The sequence below is a fragment of the Rhinolophus hipposideros genome, assembly GCF_964194185.1.
Source record: "Rhinolophus hipposideros genome assembly, chromosome: 6".
NCBI lineage: Eukaryota > Metazoa > Chordata > Mammalia > Chiroptera > Rhinolophidae > Rhinolophus > Rhinolophus hipposideros.
In genome coordinates, this window is record NC_138052.1 from 1,131,076 (window position 1) to 1,149,850 (window position 18,775).

At 51.7% G+C, this 18,775-nt stretch overlaps 1 protein-coding gene across 1 annotated transcript in view; it reads right to left on the reverse strand.

The window, feature by feature from the left end:
• Nucleotides 1–2,744: 2,744 nt before the first annotated feature.
• The window catches only part of HS6ST1 (heparan sulfate 6-O-sulfotransferase 1), a 49,125-nt gene continuing 33,094 nt past the window's right edge, over nucleotides 2,745–18,775 (reverse strand). The window contains exon 2 of the mRNA XM_081052648.1: nucleotides 2,745–5,891. Coding sequence (XP_080908774.1) covers nucleotides 5,183–5,891 — 709 coding nt within the window. The 3' untranslated portion in view covers nucleotides 2,745–5,182. The remainder of the gene's footprint in view (nucleotides 5,892–18,775) is intronic.

Below are 18,775 nucleotides of genomic sequence, written 5' to 3' on the forward strand. Positions count from 1 at the left end.
CATTAGAGCATCAGAGGGGCAGACTGGACCCAGGAGGGATCTCTATGCCTCACCCAAGCCAAGAGGGTGACATGGAATTCTGACTGCCCTGGACATTCTGCAGTGGAGCCATGAGGACAGACTGGTGGTCATGGCCAAGGGCAGATGGTTCTCTTGACAAGGTGGCAGGGGGATGGCAGAGGGGACCATGTGTGAGCACCCTGCCACCCATCACTGGGGGACAGGAATGTCCCCTGGGCCCCAATGCCACCCAGAGAGGACAGGGGGAGCCCTAACACTCTGGTTCTAACCAGGAGAGACTGTTAAGTAAAATGGACAAATTTTAAAAAATCAAATCACACCTTAGAGGGAAAGGAAACAAAGTCAGAGTGTGAGCTATTTCTTTAAAAAGGGCATGTTTGGGGGCAAGGCTGGGCAGTGCTGTGTGAGTTTAGACACCACCACCGGGCCTACCCTGGAACCCAGGTCCTACCTGAAGCCCAAGGCCCTAGTTCAGAAGGCCTGAGGCCTGGGTGGGCTGGGCTAGGAATGGAGTGGGGTGGGAGGCCCAGCAACGTCCGGCCAAGGTGGTCTTTTGTATCAGTTTGGCGAGACAGAAGGCTGAGTGACCCATCCACCTCCTAGGGGCAGAAAACAAGATGGTGCTGATGGGGGTGGGGGGGGGCGGGGATAGATGGGGCTGGCCAGTGGAGGACCTGAAAAGTTGTCAAGGTCATTTGAGGGGAAAAAAAGGAAAAACAGGATAGTCCTTAGGTGTGCCTATGGGAAGTTGAATCCCAGGTGGCTTTGCTCTGCTGGTGGGCAGCGCAGTGGATGTGACTGAGCTGGTCATGGGGAGGGTCAGGACATTGCTTCTAACAAGTGCCCTCCAAGCAGCCTGTCCGTGGTCAGGGCTGGAGACAGATGAGGGATAGCACAAGGTCTGCCTCTTCAAGGCCTGGTTTTTTCTCCAGAAGCAGGTGGATCCTTACAGCAGTTTCTCATTTCACAGAGCGGGGCAAACAGCAGGTCAGTGCCCCAGCTGGAATGCAAACTCTGAGCTGACAACAAAGCTGTTCTCCTTGAGTTTTCTCTGTGCTGTAGCATGAAGGGGAGCCCAGACCAGGCTCCCCACAGCAAGCAGTCTCCTTGGAGCACGAGGCGTAGCCCTCCAAGCCAGGCCTTGTCAAGGGAGCTGGGTGCCTACCCTGGGCCACTAGGGCAGGAGTTTCTGGAGAGGGGACCTGGTCCACCAGAAAGGGTCTGGGCAAAGTGTCCCTATCACATCCATGCAACCAGTGCCCTCCTGAGGGCTCCGAGTCTTGGAGGTCCCAGAGACCAAATGCGTGCCCCTGGAGAGGGCTGTGGGCTTCCCTTCCCTCGAGGTTGGCCAACAGCCCCCAGGGAGCCTGAGTGCTCTGGGCGCCAGAGGACCGGCTCCTCTCTATGCCACCACAAAGGGGCCCAAGCCCAGGTGGGGCAGGACATCCCCTAGGAAGAGAGAAGTGAACCAGGCAGAGCACCATGTGAGGGTAAGTGCTTGGGGGTGTAGATCCAGGGAAAGCATGTAGGTGGCAGGCCCACCCCAGGAAGTCGCAGTTCCTGGTCACAGCTGGAGTTTCAGGTGTGAAGAAGGGACAGCAAGGGAAATAGGGGGTGCAGTGGATGGGGTGCGGCAGCAGCTGGACAGGAGGGGAGGGGGAACTGTCAGAACCAGAGACCCAAGGCACAAGCAGGCAGGCCTGGAAGTGTGGGAGGCCAGAGGGCCATGGGTGCAGGGACACAGGGAGGCTACATTGAGTGCAGGCCTGGGCAAGGGCTGTGCAGGGATGAGAGCCGCCTGGGCCTCAGGCTCAGGGGACTTTGAAGTGCCTCCCCCTTTAATACAGGTAGGAGGATGAAAACCCCTACCTGGGGGGGATGTTCTTAGGACTTCTCTCACCTCTGTGTGATCACACACTGGCCCTGCAGAGCTGAATGGAGCTCCCCGAGAGTGGAGGGCGCTTCCATCATGGGGTCCTGAGGACTGGGCTGAGGGAACCAAATGAGATGTTCCTGGAGTGGTCTCTGTGTAGGTCTCTCCACATTGGGTCCCCTTTGGAGTCTGTCTCTGCTCTTCCCTTGCTCTGTATTTGGATCTGAGTGTGGGGTATAAGGGGCAGCCACGTGTGCCTGTCTCCTCCACGTAAGAGACACAGCTCTGGTGACCAGAAAGTGGGGCTGCATGGGTACTGGCTGTTACACTATTTCCAGGGTTTCTGCTCTGCCCTTCATTCGCTTGGGAGGCCTGCCCTTCCCTTTTTCTGCAGGCAGCGTGGGTTGGAAGCTTGACACACCTGGCTCCTTCCCCCAATTCTTTGTCCCACGTGGACTTTATGGGGTTAGATTCCAGGTAGAGATACTAGGAAGGTGGAGAAGGAGGGACCCCCTCAGGCCTTATGGTCTGAACCACTCGAGGGAGAGGTCACTGAGAAAGCAAGCAGATGGTGTCTGTATCTGTCACCCTGCCTTTCGGCTGAATTCATCTTCTCAAGTTTTGCAGGTAATGATTAGTAAAAGATGACAACCACATCTTTTACTTTCACAAAGCACTACCGTGCTAACTTGTCCCTCACGGCCTGAGGGAACTGCCTCTGTTCCTGCATCCGGTCCTGTGCTCACATCATTTTGAAAATCAAACCAGAAGGTCCCGGCCACGCCACGCCACGCCACGCCACGCCACGCCGGGCAGAGTATGTCACCACAGACCACAGCACACCAGCGGCTCCTTTTCAGGGTTTATTTCATCTGCTAACATTCACTCTTGCCCTAGACAAAAACAATTACATGATTATGACTTGCTTTTCCATCAACTCATTTTTTGTATGAATAACCAAAAGATTTCTTCTCAACACTTTTTTTGTTTTGTTTTTTTTAAGAAGCTATAAATAAATAAAGCTTTAAACGTTCCTGGGTTCAAGTTAAACACTTCCAGTTCCCCAAAAGTTCACTCATTGCTCGCACAATTCTGTCATCCCTGGTCCCTTGTCCAGGAGGGGACATTGCAGGCCTCTGTGGGGAGTGGTTCGCTCACTGCGTGTTTCTTCTGTCCTTTCAGACCTGGGAAGGGCCCTGGGTGGAGCCGCCCCATGCTGTCTGTGGAGCCCAGCCCTGGCATTGGAGATGTTGTAGGCACAAGGAACCTTCACCCCAAAGCAGGTGGCCTAGTGGAAAGTGCCAGACTGGAGCCCAGAAGGGCCAAGGGGCACTGCATCTCTGGGCAGCTCAGCTTGGGTGCTGCCTGGAGGACTGTTTTCTAGATGCAGCAAAGCAACTGAGACCCATGTTTCCGTGTGAACGGAGACAACAGGCCATATGTTAAAACATTCCAGTATGTACAGAACAGAGCCTATGCTCAGGCCCGCAGTAAGGAGAGCCATCTTCTCAGCCAGGCCTCAGGCAGAATGGGCCTGGACTCTCCACTTATACCCTGGAGTCGGCCACTTCCTGATGGGAGGCCAAAGCCCCCAGAGCTCTTGTGAACATGCCCCCCCTCCTTCCTGGAGCTGCCAGCCCCAAATGCTGAGCATCTGAGCAGATCCCCACCCCCACGCTGTCCTTCACTTTCTTCGGGAAGAGCCATTAAGTCACCTGGGTGCTGCCTCCTTAGCATGATGTGCCCATTCCTGGGGGTGGTCCTGGGTTGGGCTGGCGTGGTGCTCATCACGGCCTGCTGACTGCTCTGTCCTTGAACTACAAGATGAAGTGGCCAGTGTAGGAAGCTGCAAGGCGGGGCTCTTATGCCAGACGAGCAAAGACTAAAGCCAATTCCTCCTGGGCAGCCACCTCATTTTACATCAAGTTGGCTTTTCCTGAGCTACGGAAGGTTCCTTGCTCCTCGACTCCTCACTCCCTGGTGGGAAAGCTGGGGTGGCAGAAGGAACCAAGGGCAGGGAACTGCTGGCGGGATCTGCCTATGAAGCCGCTGCCCTTGTCAGCCCGTTGCCAGGTGGCCTGTGGCACTTGGGGCACATGTGCTTCCTTTTCTGGAGAGATAGGGCTCCTGTCACCATCAGTGTGGGGCTCACACCCAGCACCCCAGAACACAGGTCTTGGGCCTCATTCGGGGAGGGCACCCCCAGATAAGGCCCTGGCCTGGCCTTCTTGAGCATAGGACAGAATGGGCATGGGGAAAGTGTAACATGGCTTCTTCACTCTGCAGGGCTGCTGGAAACAGTGCATGACCGGCTTGGGGGAGGGTGGTGGAGGGGGGAAGGGTAGGCAGGGAAATGCAGGGAGAGCTCAGGGCAGGCAGGGCTGTGAATCTGCGTATCAGAGAGCCACCCAGAGCCATTCCTTCCCACCCTACTGAGATTCTGAAAGCCCAAGTCCCTTCTCTTGGCCATCCAGAACCACCATGCTTGAGGTATGGCTCATGGCAGCAGCTGTGGTCCGTGTGTTCCTGCCAGGGGACTTTTATACATCGGGTGGTGGGAGCCATGGGGTATAAGCCCTGAAAAAATGTCCAAGTGATGGCTTGGGGCTGGAGCATTCCACTAACAAGTCCCAGGGGTCAGAAAAGAGAATGGGGTAAGGGGGCCCTCGGTTTGCCTCCCCCTTCCTGTCTGAGCTGGTCTAACTGGGCGGTTACCCCGAAGGCCGGCTCGGACATAGCCTTTCCACTCCTGGATGCCGCGTGCCTGCCTCCGGAAGGGGGCAGGAGGCCATTCCCGGCCCCACCCCGTACCGCCGCAGCGTCCTCAGTCTGGGGGCTGTGGAAGGTGGAAGCGGACAGCCAGGAGGTGTGCTCCGACCTCCTGACCCACAGCAGGAGGCCAGAGGGGGGCGGCTCCCCATGGGCGGGCCCTGACGGTGCATTCCTGACACCACCTCCGAGGCTGCCTGTGTTACGGGGAAGGGGCTTCACAAAGGCCTGGGCAGGGGCCCCGGCGGCCGAAGCGCGTGCCGGGAGAGGGGCGCTGTGCGGGGCGGGCTGCCGCCACTCGGGGCCCCGCTGCCTCTGCCCGTCTGCGACTCCGGGCTGCTGGGACAGCGAGGCGGGGCCCGGACGCGGAGCCGGGGGCGGACACCGGACACCGTGAGCCCCTGGGGACACCGTGAGCCCCGACGGGCCGAGCCGGGCCGCCCCTCCCACGCCCCACGGCCGCTCTTTGTTCGGGACGCGGCGGCCTGTGGCGGGCGTGCGGGCGGCTCTGCCGGGCCACTACCACTTCTCGAGGATGTGGCTCATGTAGTCCTCCGTGGGCACGCGGCCCGGCTCGTCGGCGTCCTCGCGGGGCGCCGCCTCCCTGGCGCGGCTGCGCAGGCGCTCCTCGCGGCTGCGCAGCCGCTGCTCCCTGCGCTCCAGCTGCCGCCGGTACTGGTAGCGCTGCTGGAACAGGTCCCTGGCGTAGTCGTAGAGCTGCATGTCCAGGTCGTTGAGCTCCTCGATGCGCCGGATGGTGTCCGCGTCCACCTCCACGCCCCCCGCCCTCGTGCTGTTGTACTGCATGAAGGGCCGGATGAACTTGAGGGTGAACGTCCGCTCGAACAGGTACTGCGTCTTGCGCTGGAACTCCGTGAGGCCGAAGAAGGCCATGCCCCGCAGGTTCTTCTTGGCGCTGTCCAGCAGCAGCTGGGCCCGCCGGCCCTCGGGGACGAAGGACAGGTTGTAGCAGCCCACCAGGCTCAGGTCGGCCAGCATGCGCACCTGGCGGTTGCTGGCCAGGTTGTAGGGGCAGTCCATGAACTCCTGCAGCGTGCAGCCCGACCAGTCCGTGCCCTCGTAGCAGGGCGGCAGCTCCTCGGGCGTGGGCGTGCGCCCGTCACACATGTGCAGAGACGTCTTCCACGTGGCGCCCCGCTGCACGTGCCGCCACTCGCTCAGGTAGCGGGACACCGGGTCTCGCAGCAGGGTGATGTAGTAGAACTTCCTGCAATGAGATGGCGACAGGGGGTAAGGTCGGGTGCAGGGGCCTTTATGGGGTGAAGGAGGGAGGGGGCTGGAACCCCAAGTCTGACTGCCCGGAGTCTATACTCCGGGAACACAAATGGCCACTTCTGAATGAGAAACCTAGCCACCATCACGGCTGCAGTGTGACCATCGTCGTGTCCTGCAGTACGGGGCCTCAGTGCCCTCCCAAAAGGCCCGGGAGCTCCCCTGGAGGCCTTTCCCCGAGCCCCAGGCACACCCTCCTGCCTGCTCACACCTCAGGACGGACAACCTGGCTTTACCCTGATGCACGTGGAGCAGGGTGGCCCCAGAGCCCACACGGCCTGGAACCAGTGATTTAAAAAGCTGTTCAGTAGCAAGGCTCGGTGATGTCCAAAGCACCACTCAGCGGAAGTCACACACAGTCCCATGCTGCACGGGCAGGCCTGGGTCAGGGCCTCCCACTAGGCACACCCTCCTACCCCAGGTTCCCAGGAGGCTCAGTGGGGGACGACACCAGCAGACCCGCAGCCCAGGACCCCAGGGTGAGCTATAATCTGTAATTTGTATTGTCTCCCCAAAACTGTGCCAGTCCCACAGAGCTGGGCATCCCTCAAGATGTCACCTTCCCACCATAAGGTAGTGTCCGTACCATGGAAGAAAGGACGCAGGAAGGCTCTACCCAACCCCCCTCCCGTGACAGGAACCAAGGATGACTCATGTCCCTTCAGGGCATGCTATGACTGGCCCCATGGCACCAGGACACCGTGAGCCATGGGGCGAATGCCAGATGTTCCTGTGACAGGCCTGGTGTATGTGGGTCCACCTGGAGGAGTCTACAGCTATTCTTGGAGGCCCCTCCTCCAGAGCTGGCTGACTGCATGGTGGTGGGCCTCAGGCCAAGGAGAATGAGGGCCTGGGGTGGGCACTCTGTAATGTCCTTGATTGCAAGCAGGCAGCAGGAGCCCACTAGGCCCCACACACCACTCTCGGGGGGAGAAGATCCAGGCTAGACCTCCCTGACCCCCTGCATGTCCCGGATGGCAACATGGAAGAGTACCCACACTGCCCCCTCTTTGTAGAGGCCAAACAAGAGTGCCCAACTTATTCACTCCTCACACTGCCCTCTGGGAGAGCCTCTGGGCACAATGTCTGCTGGCATTGCCTCGACCTGACCAGGGGTAAGGGGGCCCTGGTGGGTGGGTGAAGTAACTGGCAAGGGCAAAGGTGGTAGGGCACCAGTGGAGGTCACCCCAGCCTAAGGGGAGCACCACCAGAAAACCGCAGGCTAGCAGTTCTGAAACACGTCCTTTAGAAGGCTCGGCCTCCTGAACAGGAGAGGCAGCTAGCTGATGGCTCCAGGCGGCAGGTGGAAAGACTGGTCTGGCTACGCTCAGATTGCTGAGGAAGACAGGGCAGCTGCTGGCCACTGGACAGTCCCTACGGCACCCATAGGGGCTGAGCCACTCGTGGCTGGGCAAGGCAGAGCCAGGCTCTACCACTGAGGTTCTCCAACAGACAGTGGGGCCAGGGCTTGGACAGAGGCACACCAGGGGCTGAGGGCCCACCAAAGGCTGTGGGGAGGAAGTCAGAGCTTCTTTCTTAGCAAGGACTAAAGAGCAAGATGGGTATGTTGACTCTCGCCCCTGCCCTGAAGCCTGAGTTCTGTCTGCACTCTGCCTCAGGTCTGGGCTCCACCTCACCAGCTGTGGTCTGGGCCAGGCCGAGGGGTGAGCCCGACAGGCCCCCATCTGCTCTAAAGCATCCTCCCCATGGGCCGTGCTCCAGCCCAGGCAGTGGCCACTGGTTCTGGCTTCTGCAAGTAGCTCATGTTCCAGCCCCTCCAGCGAGAGTAACTTATGGCCCAAATATGAACCCCCCCCAAGCTCCTGTGACACACACTTCAGGGGCTCTTGTCAACCTTGGTAGAAGAACAAAGGCCCACCTGTGCCCTCCCAGGCCCTCTGCGACAACTGGGACTTCCTCTTGGCCCTCTCCCTGGCTCCTGAAGACACCCCAGGGCCTTTGCATGGGTTGTGTCCTTTTCCTTCTCTACTTCATCTGCTGGCTCTGGCTCATCCTCTAGACCTTAGCCAATGCCACCTCCCAGGGAAGCCTTGTGTTAGAGACACGGCTCCCTCTTGGGCGTTTGTCACAGCAGTGATGTCACATTGACCACTGAGCTCATCCTGGGGTAGGGAGTAGGAAGGCACGGACGTGGAACCTGTGTGTGCACTAAGCAGGGCCATGGTGCCTCCCTGGGGACAAGACCGAGAGGGGTGAGGGGATCCAAGAGATAAGGTGTCTCAGGGTGGTCACCTCACACAGAACCTTCAGTCGCCAAGAGGTTAAGCAACTGCCTAGAGGCCCCAAGCAGCTTCAGCGCTGGTGTGGGGCGGGTGGTCAGGCTCCTCTCTGCAGATGCTGGTTTGGTGGCTTCTGGCCAGTGAGAAAGCCCTTAAGTGTGGCCAGGACCAGGGAAATGAATTCATTGAAGGGCCAATTTCCTAGAGACCAAGTGTAAGACATTTATAAATCCTGACCACGACCACCACTTCTAAAGAGGCCACTATGGACAGGCAGACACAGAGTAACAGATGTAGGCCATGCCTAGAAAGACACAAACAAATCCCAAGAGCAAGATGAAGGCACACACGTGTCTGCTGCCATGCCCAGCTTGCTCGTGTGTCCTGCCCTCAGGCCCCACAGGGAGGCCGGGGCTACACAGACCTCCCCCAATCCTGTGGGGCCCTGACCTCTCCCACAGAAACAGGCTAGTGTGACTGTTTCTCCTGGACACAGAAAATCAAAGTGACATATCAACGGACAGAGAGGTTTGTCTACCTGGCCCCATCCAAGGCCACATAGGGCTCAACGTGGCCCCAAAGGTAACCTGAGGTCAAGGATACAGCGTACACAGTGGCGCTCCCTCCCCAAAGTGTGCTGGCAGCTGGCAGTGTGATGCCTGAGGCCCCAAGGAGGCCAGGTTAGACGTCCCAGAAGCCCTTGGCCATGAGGCATTCCTGTTGTAGGGTGTCAGCTCACAGAGGTGAAGGTCACCCAGTGACCTACCTACAGCTGGGATCTGGACAGCCAAAACGGAGGGGAGCCCTGCCTGAGGGGCAAGGCCACCTGTATTCCAGGTGCCTCTGTTCACAGCCCAGAGATGGCACGTGATTTGCTCTGCATCACACAGTGAGTTATATGTGAGGCGGGCTGGAGTCCATACTGGCTGACTTGAAGTCCCACAGGCGGCTGTGCCTGGTTAGACAATCAAACTGATTATGTCGGTGTTTGAGGGCTTGAGGCCCCCCCCCATGGATGGAGTCGCTGAGGACGCTTTCTGCACTGACGTATATGGAAGGTTCCAGGAGATTCGTATGAGCCTGTGGTCCCTGTGTGGGCTCTGGTGGAGCCAGACAGACTGACTGCGCCCCCTGGGCCTCATGCTGACCCCACAGCTGCTTGTGTGACCATGGGTGCTGAGTGAGGTGGCTTCCCTCCTTGCTGCATTCCCGGATATTGGCCCAGGTGGACAGGAGCAGGGGTTTGCCCACAGCTAGAGTGACTGGGACAGGTGTTAGGATGGGGCGTGCCGCGCCTTCTCTGCTCAGGACCTTGTCATGCCCTGGGCCCCCGATTCTGTCCCCCAGACATGGCCTGTGGTGGAGACAAAGGGCCCAGGCAGATTCTAGAACCTGCTTATAGGGCCAGCAGCCCTAGGTCACTGCCCACTTCCTGCCCTGATCCTGCCTGGTTGGGGCTGGAGCCCTTGTCGGGCACGTACACCTGTACTCTGCCAGCCTGCTCAGGAGCTCACGTGCCCGACCTCCACTCGCGTCGTCCACCCTGACCTCATGCACTCTGCCACCATGACACCGCAGACTGTGCCCTGGCCACCCTCTGCCTGGAAGCCCCCACTCCCATCTCTCGCTTGGCTCTTTTGCCCATTAGATACATCACCAGACACACTTGGCTATTCGTGTTCTGGTTTGTTGTCTGCCAAAAGGGGGAACGAGGGCCCAGCGTGGTGTGGGGAAGACCCCGATGGCAGACCCCCACATCTGGCAGCTTTCTGCCCAGGATGAGACCTGATGCACTTTCTGGAGGCACTCATAGTTCACAGATGAGGAACTGAGCACGGGGCAAAACAGGTGTTCCCAGCCCCGCCACCAGGCCAACCTCATCCTGCCCTATCCCCACCCACAGGAAACTGGATGGACTCTGCCCCAGAGCAAATTTCCTCTTCTATTGACACCTGGGGTTTCCCACAAAACAGGGGTCTTTCTGCCTATGACTCTCCCACGGATCTGTTCATCCAGGTGGACCAAGTGATAGCCAATGTTTCCAGAAAGAGAGAGGGAAGGAGCTGATGAAAGAAACAAGAACTGCAGGAAATAATTCATTTAGAGTGAAATGGCTCACCAAGTGCCCAGCAAATGAATGTGGGATCACATCCAGGATTAAAGAGATGACCCAGGAAGCATCTGGACAGAAAAGACAGACTACATAAAGAGAACTGGTTGTCAGACTGGGACTAAACTTCTTTACAGCAACACCATATGCTAAAAATCAACGAGTAATGGCTTCAAAATTGACCAACTAGATGTCATACCCAGCCAAACTATCGACCAAGTGTGACGGGAGAGTAGAAATATTTTCAGACATGTAAAGAAAGGCTTAGGAAATTTATTTCCCAAGAATCCTGCTTTAGGAAGATAATGGAGTATGTATCTCATTTAGTAAACAAAAAAAAAAAACAAATGTGGGAGCCAGGAGCTTCAACCGAGGAGAGCCAGGATGTCAACTGTGCACCCCGCTGGGCCTGTCAGGAGCAGAGGGACATGGGTCCCAGGAAAAGGGGACATGCAATTTATTCCTCACACAACGGAGCATTTGTGGAAAAGAATGAATGGTAGGGACAGAGCAGATCTTTGGAATCACCTGGAAAAAAGTAAGACCATGAAGATAGACAACAAAGCAAGTGAAAAAAAATAGGGCAATCATTAATTCCAGGAAAAACAAAATGTTATATAAAAAATGAAGTATACTATTAGGTTCAGAAGTAAACAATGGTTTTAGGGACATTATAATGTAAGCAGCGATTACTGACTTAGTGAAAACTTGAGCTTTAACTCTACTTGGAGGATGAGTGGGGTATGGAGAAGGATGTATAGGATTAACATAAACGAAAATGTTAATCTTCATTTACCAAAACAGAAAAACAGTAACGTTTAAATCAATAAAGCAAGACATAGCACTGTGCATTATTTAGAAATAAGGAGATAAGTGCAAGTGGTTCTTTGGGAAGGTTTCAAGGCAGATCTGTTGGTTTTTACCATAAGCCTCTTGGAACTATTTGTTTTTTTTCAGTGTTTATATATATTTTTAAGATTTTTGTTAAAATATAGCTAATATACACTATATCAGTTTCAGGGGTACACCACAGTTGTTCAATATCTACATACCTAACGAAATGACCACCATTGTGAGTCCAGCAGCCGTCTGACACCGTACCAGGCTATCACAACATTATTGACTACATTCCCCATGCTGTACATTACATCCTCATGACTTACTTGTTTTATATCAGGAAATTTGGACCTCTTATTCCCCTTCACCTTTCCCCGCGTTTTAAATTTTTCAATTGCAGTTGACATTCAATATTACTTTATATCAATTTCAGGAGTTTTACTATAATATAAAGCCAGGTCTTATATAGTATAGTATAAGACTGGGTCTTATATTAATTTTTGCTCCAAAAGATGCATTAGAGCTGATGGTCTGACTAGGTCTTATTTTTGGGGAAACACGGTATTACCATATTATCGACTATATTCTCTATGCTGTATTTTACATCCCCACGACTGTTTTGTAACTACCAATCTGTACTTCTTAATCCCTTCACCCTTTTCACCCTGTCCCCCAGCCCTCTTCCCTTCTGGGATAAATCTAGTACCCATATGATACCACACAGTTATTACAATATTGACTATATTCCTTATGCTATACCCTACACCCCCATGATTACTGTGTAACAACCAATTTGTACTTCTTAATCTCTTCCGCTTTTTCACTCACCCCCTCAACCCTCTCCCAGCTGGTAACCATCAAAATGTTCTGTATCTGTGAGTTTGTTTCTGTTTTGTTTTTTGTTCTTTAGATTCTGCATGTAAGCGAAATCACATTGCATCTGTCTTTGTCTGTCTGACAAACTCCACTGAGCACAACACCCTCCCCCCAGGTCCATCCATGCCGCCGCAGATGGCAAGAACCCATTCCCATCCATGGCCGAGCAGTATTCCATTGTATATATGTACCACCTACTCATCATCTGTTCTTCTATTGACAGACACCCAGGCTGCCTCCACATGTTGGCCATTCTAAACAATGCTGCAACGAACATATGGAACTATTTGTCTATAAGTATAAATTATTTTAACTTAAAAAGTAAAAATAACAGAAAACAATAAGGAAACTGGCTAAAACCACCATATGGGAAGACGCTCCACTTCATCAGTCACTGAGCAAATGGCAGCTTAGGCCCCAGTGGGACACCTACTGGAGTGGCAAAACAGAAGGGAACACTGCCAAGTTTTGAGAGGTGCTCATGGGACGTGAACTGGGGATAGCCATTACGGAGCGTCTCCGCTGGGGAGCTGAGGGCCTGCGTGCGTCCAGGCTTGTCAGTGTGCGCCCACTGCCAGATGTGGACGACACTGCCCGTAGGACTGCTGACAGCCCCAGCGCATGTGCGTGCTGACGGTGCTCATCTGCTCAGCATAGAAAGGAACCACCTACAGCTACTCACAGTAACTCGTGTAAATCTGATGAACGAGATGTTGCAGGAAAAAAGCAAATTAAGAAAATTTAACTGAGTACAACGATACTGTTTATCAAGTTACCAAAAATAAACAAAACCAAAGAAAATACTATTTAGTGATACACACACATATATATTGAAATTACTTTTTTAAAATGTGATACATGTGACCATTCCAGTCAGAGGCTCGCCTTGGTGTGTGCGGGGGTGGGAGGCCGGAGTGGTACTAGGTCACGGTGGCTTCTTATTCTTAAGGCAGGCAGCGAGGGCACACGTGTCTGCTTTTATATTTCTTATGTACACTATGCAAGTTCTTTTATATGTCCCAAACACTCTGTGCAGCCCATCTGGGACTGAGCCACGCACAGAGCATAGGGCGGGGGTGTCACGCTTTCAGCCCCTCTGCCTCCAGTACCAAAGCTGCACACAGAACTTGGGGCCAGGTGGCTGTCCCCCAGAACCCACAATGGGAATGACCCCGGTCAGGTGGGGGGAAATGGGGTGAGGAAGGGAGGAGGGAGCCAGTGGCTTCTGCCCTGGCACTCAGGAGGCCCCACAGCATGCCACCAATGCTCAGATGACATGAAGCAGCAGTGCAGCCAGGCCCCTCACAAGTGACAGTGGCCATGGTCACTCAGGTTTCCAGCATGTCAGGCACAGCCAAGGAGGCCTCTCTCCCCTTTCAGGGGATGGGCCTCGGCATCACAGGCAGGGAACAGCTCTCAGTCGCCCCATTTCCAAGAGCTCAGGGCTGGGTGGGCTGGGACCCACAAGGGCAATAGGACATGACGGAGGGCGGGAAGGCCAAAAGCACCACTCCCAAATGGGCGGGGTCAGGGAGGCTTCTCAAAGACTGTGGGAGCACAGCCTTCTGGAGAAGGGGGTTAGTGCAAGCACAAGGTGCATGCAGGGCCAGACTGGAAGGGGTCTTGTTCCTCTTACAGAAAAACAAGCTTGGATGGGTCATGGCACAGAGTGCAAAATTCACATGGGTTTCAAAGTTAAACGTGGGTCTTCAAAGAAATTTCATGCTATAAAACGAATAATTCTAGTCTGCATGGGCTGCAGCCCTTCCCGCCTTTTCCCAGGACTCGTGAACTGGATCCTGCATTCTCACAGGAGTCGTGCATTATTTAAATAACTGAAACATAGTAAGAAACGTTATAAAACATCCCTGTTGCCTAGAATGGGGTGTTGGGTGCAAACAGGCCACCAGATGGGGCCAGCTTTGCAAGGTTTGTGTTCATTTGTCCTGTGACAAAACGCCATCAGGCTGGCATGTTACAGGGCCACACTTCCCCCTCACTTCCTCTCCCGGACCACAGGCTGCGCCCCTTCGCCTGGGCCACAGGCTGCCCCGACTCCTCTGTTGGGCCATGGGCTCAGAGGACAGGGATTTTGTGAACAAGAGTCTAACTCACAATTCTCTGAACTCAGACCCCAAAACAAAGGTGAATTTTTCTACCAGTGCCCTCAGCGCTGCAGCTCCTGAATTGCTGGGGAGGACACAGTTATTTAGAAGCAGAATTAGTCTTTTTTCTTTTTAAAGAAATACTATTGTATTACTTCTGGATACACAGTCACTGGGAGAAAACTAATGCCATGTGTCACAAGAGTCCTAGTCAGGGTCCATGGGGACCAGCTTCAAGCAGCAACAGAATACGTGGCCACTTTCTCCCCCAGGGTGAGCTCTGGGGTCCCAGAGTGGCTAGGGAAGCTCTGTGAGGGGTACATGGGCCCCCTTCTATCCCCACTGTGTCCTTTGGTCTCCCAGGGCCCAGGAGTCCCTTCATGAAGACAAAGCCCACACTGTGACACCAGGATGCAAATGATTATTTTAAAAGCCATACTCCGAGAAGAATCTGTATATTCAGAGTGGGACACGCAGGACTAGCCATGGGTGCCCCCGTGTGCAGGACCACAGGGGCTGGCAGGGCTCACATGCGGGCACCCTGCCTCCCCAAAGCCTTGCTCTGATTACTGTCCCACCACGGGGACCATGGGGCACCTCAGGGTAGGGGAGCCAGGACCCTTGCCTAGGCTAGGGTCTACCTCAGAGGAAGGAAATGACAACCTCAGTGGTGGCCCCAGCCAGGAGCCCACGGCATGACCTGCCTAGGTTCGCTTACTGAGAAGAGCCTCGTCAGTGCTGCCTGCTGCCCACCCCGAGCCCCCGGCCCCTTATGGGGGCCCAGAACGCTGCATGTGGGTCAGGCCAGCTCCAGAGAGTGCGGTTCATGCGCGAAATAACTCAGCAGAGTCCAGATGGGGATTCAGTGCCTTAGAAGACACAAGTCTGACTTTAGCTCGATTCCCACCGCTTGTGTGTGGCTGGCTGCTTCCTTTTCTTTCCTGTGACAGGAAGGGGCCTGCAGGCATAGGTCCCCAGGGTGAGGGCCAGACTGGCTGTCAGCTGTGTCACCTCCCTTCTATGAACCAGGACCCTCATGTGCATCATGGAGAGAGCACAGCTGAGGGAACAGGGCAGGCAAAGGAGGACGCAGGAGAGACAGGCAGCACAAGAGCGAACCAGCACCCAACAGAGTGAAGACCACTCCCTGTGAGGGCAGCGCTGCTCTCAGCCCCAAGCACGGTGCCTCCTAGTGCTTGCAAGAAAACCCGGATCATCAGGTGTTGAGCTGGCAGTGCAGGCAAGGGAACCCCCACCCCAAACGCAGTGCAGAAAATGCTGCTGTAAGGCTGCCTCTTCCTGGGCAACAGACTGCAGAGCAACTCTGAACTCACAGCCATTATTCTTTTTTTTTTTTTTTTTTTTTTTAATTAATTTTATTGGGGTGACAATTGTTAGTAAATTTACATAGATTTCAGGTGTACAATTCTGTATTACATCGTCTATAAATCCCATTGTGTGTTCACCACCCAGAGTCAGTTCTCCTTCCATCACCATATATTTGATCCCCTTTACCCTGATCACCCACCCCCACCCCCTTACCATCTGGTAACCACTAAATTATTGTCTGTGTCTATGAGTTTTTGTTTCTCATTTGTTTGTCTTGTTCTTTTTGGTTTATATACCACATATCAGTGAAATCATAGGGTTCTCTGCTTTTTCTGTCTGACTTGTTTCACTTAGCATTATTCTCTCGAGATCCATCCATGTTGTCACAAATGGTCCTATATCATCTTTCCTTAACGCCGAATAGTATTCCATTGTGTATATGTACCACAACTTCTTTATCCATTCATCTATCGAAGGACATTTTGGTTGTTTCCATGTCTTGGCCACCGTAAACAAAGCTGCAATGAACATTGGCGTACACGTGTCTCTATAGAGAAATGCTTTTATATTTTTGGGTAGATACCCAGGAGAGCGATTGCTGGGTCATATGGTAATTCTATTCGTAATTTCTTGAGGAACCTCCACACTGCCTTCCATAGCGGCTGCACCAGTCTGCATTCCCACCAACAGTGTATGAAAGTTCCTTTTTCTCCACAGCCTCTCCAACACTTGTTACTATTTGTTTTGTTGATGAAAGCCATTCTGACTGGGGTGAGGTGATATCTCATTGTGGTTTTCATTTGCATTTCTCTGATGATTAGCGATGTTGAGCATTTTTTCATATGTCTATTTGCCATTTGTATATCCTCTTTGGAGAAATGTCTCTTCAGGTCCTCTGTCCATTTTTCAATTGGGTTGTTTGTTTTTTTGTTGTTGAGTTTCATGAGTTCCTTGTATATTTTGGATATTAGCTCCTTATCAGAGGAACTGTTTGCGAAAATCTTCTCCCATTCAGTTGGTTGCCTCATTATTTTGTCAATAGTTTCTTTTGCTGTGCAGAAGCTTTTCAGTTTCATATAATCCCATTTGTTTATTTTAGTTTTTACTTCCATTGCCTTTGGAGTCAAATTCATAAAATGCTCTTTGAACCCAAGGTCCATAAGTTTAGTACCTATGTTTTCTTCAATGCAGCTTATTGTGTCAGGTCTTATGCTTAAGTCTTTGATCCATTTTGAATTAATTTTGGTACATGGTGACAGATAGCAGTCCAGTTTCATTCTTTTGCACGTAGCTATCCAATTCTGCCAGCACCATTTATTGAAGAGGCTGTCTTTCCTCCATTGTATGTTTTTAGCTTCTTTGTCAAAAATTATCTGTCCATATTTATGTGGTTTTATTTTTGGGTTCTCAATTCTATTCCATTGGTCTATGTGTCTGTTTTTCCGCCAATACCAAGCTGTTTTGATTATTGTAGCCCTGTAGTACAAGGAAAAATCAGGGAGTGTGATACCTCCAGTATTGTTCTTTTTTTTTAATATTGCTTTGGCTATTCGGGGTCTTTTGTGGTTCCAAACAAATCTGATGATTTTTTGTTCTATTTCTTTAAAAAATGCCATTGGGATTTTGATGGGGATTGCATTAAATCTGTATATGGCTTTGGGTAATATGGCCATTTTAACTATGTTGATTCTTCCAATCCATGAGCACGGAATGTCTTTCCATTTCTTTGTGTCTTCTTCAATTTCTTTCAAAAATGTCTTATAGTTTTCAGCATATAAATCCTTCACATCCTTGGGTAAGTTTATTCCTAGGTATTTTATTCTTTTGGCTGCAATTGCAAAAGGAATTGTTTTTTCTATCTCTTTTTCTGAGATTTCATTGTTGGTATATAGGAAAGCAATGGACTTTTGTACGTTGATTTTGTAGCCAGCAACTTTACTATATTCATTGATTGTTTCTAATAGCTTTTTGGTGGAGTCTTTAGGGTTTTCTATGTATAGCATCATGTCATCTGCAAAGAGTGACAATTTAACTTCTTCATTCCCAATTTGGATGCCTTTTATTTCTTTCTCTTGCCTGATAGCTCTGGCGAGGACTTCCAACACTATGTTGAAAAGCAGAGGTGATAGGGGACAACCTTGTCGTGTTCCTGAACGTAGAGCAAAGGGCTTCAGCTTTTCACCATTAATTATGAGGTTAGCTGAGGGCTTGTCGTATATGGCCTTTATTATGTTGAGGTATTTTCCTTCTATACCAATTTTAGTAAGTGTTTTAATCATAAATGGATGTTGTATCTTATCAAATGCTTTTTCTGCATCAATTGATAGAATCATATGATTTTTGTCCTTTATTTTGTTTATGTGATGTATCACATTGATGGATTTGCGAATGTTGAACCATCCTTGTGCCCCGGGGATGAACCCCACTTGGTCGTGATGAATAATCTTTTTAATGCATTGTTGTATTCGATTTGCTAGAATTTTGTTTAGGATTTTAGCATCTGTATTCATCAGAGATATAGGTCTGTAGTTTTCTTTTTTTGTGTTGTCCTTACCAGGTTTTGGTATCAGGGTAATGTTGGCCTCATAAAATGAGTTAGGGAGTACTGACTCTTCTTCAATTTTTTGGAAGAGTTTGAGCAGGATTGGTATTAGATCCTCTTTGAAGGTTTGGTAGAATTCACTGGTGAAGCCATCTGGTCCAGGACTTTTGATTTTGGGAAGGTTTTTGATGACTGATTCAATTTCCTTACTGGTGATCGGCCTGTTAAGATTTTCCAGTTCTTCATGATTCAGCCTTGGAAGGCTATATGTTTCTAAGAACTTGTCCATTTCTTCTAAGTTATTAAATTTGGTGGCATATAGTCCTTCATAGTATTCTTGGATAATCCTTTGTATTTCTGTGGTGTCCGTGATAACTTCCCCTTTTTCATTTCTGATTTTGTTAATTAGTGTCTTCTCTCTTTTTATCTTAGTGAGTCTAGCCAAGGGTTTGTCGATTTTGTTAATCTTTTCAAAGAACCAGCTTTTTGTCACATTAATTTTTTCTATTGTCTTTTTGTTCTCTATTTCATTTAGTTCTGCTCTGATTTTTGTTATTTCCTTTCTTCTGCTGACCTTGGGTTTCGCTTATTCTTCTTTTTCTAGTTTTTTAAGGTGTAACATGAGGTTATTTATTTGGGATTTTTCTTGTTTCTTGAGATAGGCCTGTAATGATATAAATTTCCCTCTTAAAACTGCTTTTGCGGCATCCCAAAAATTTTGGTAGGATGTATTTTCATTGTCATTTGTTTCTATGTATCTTTTGAGCTCTCCTCTAATTT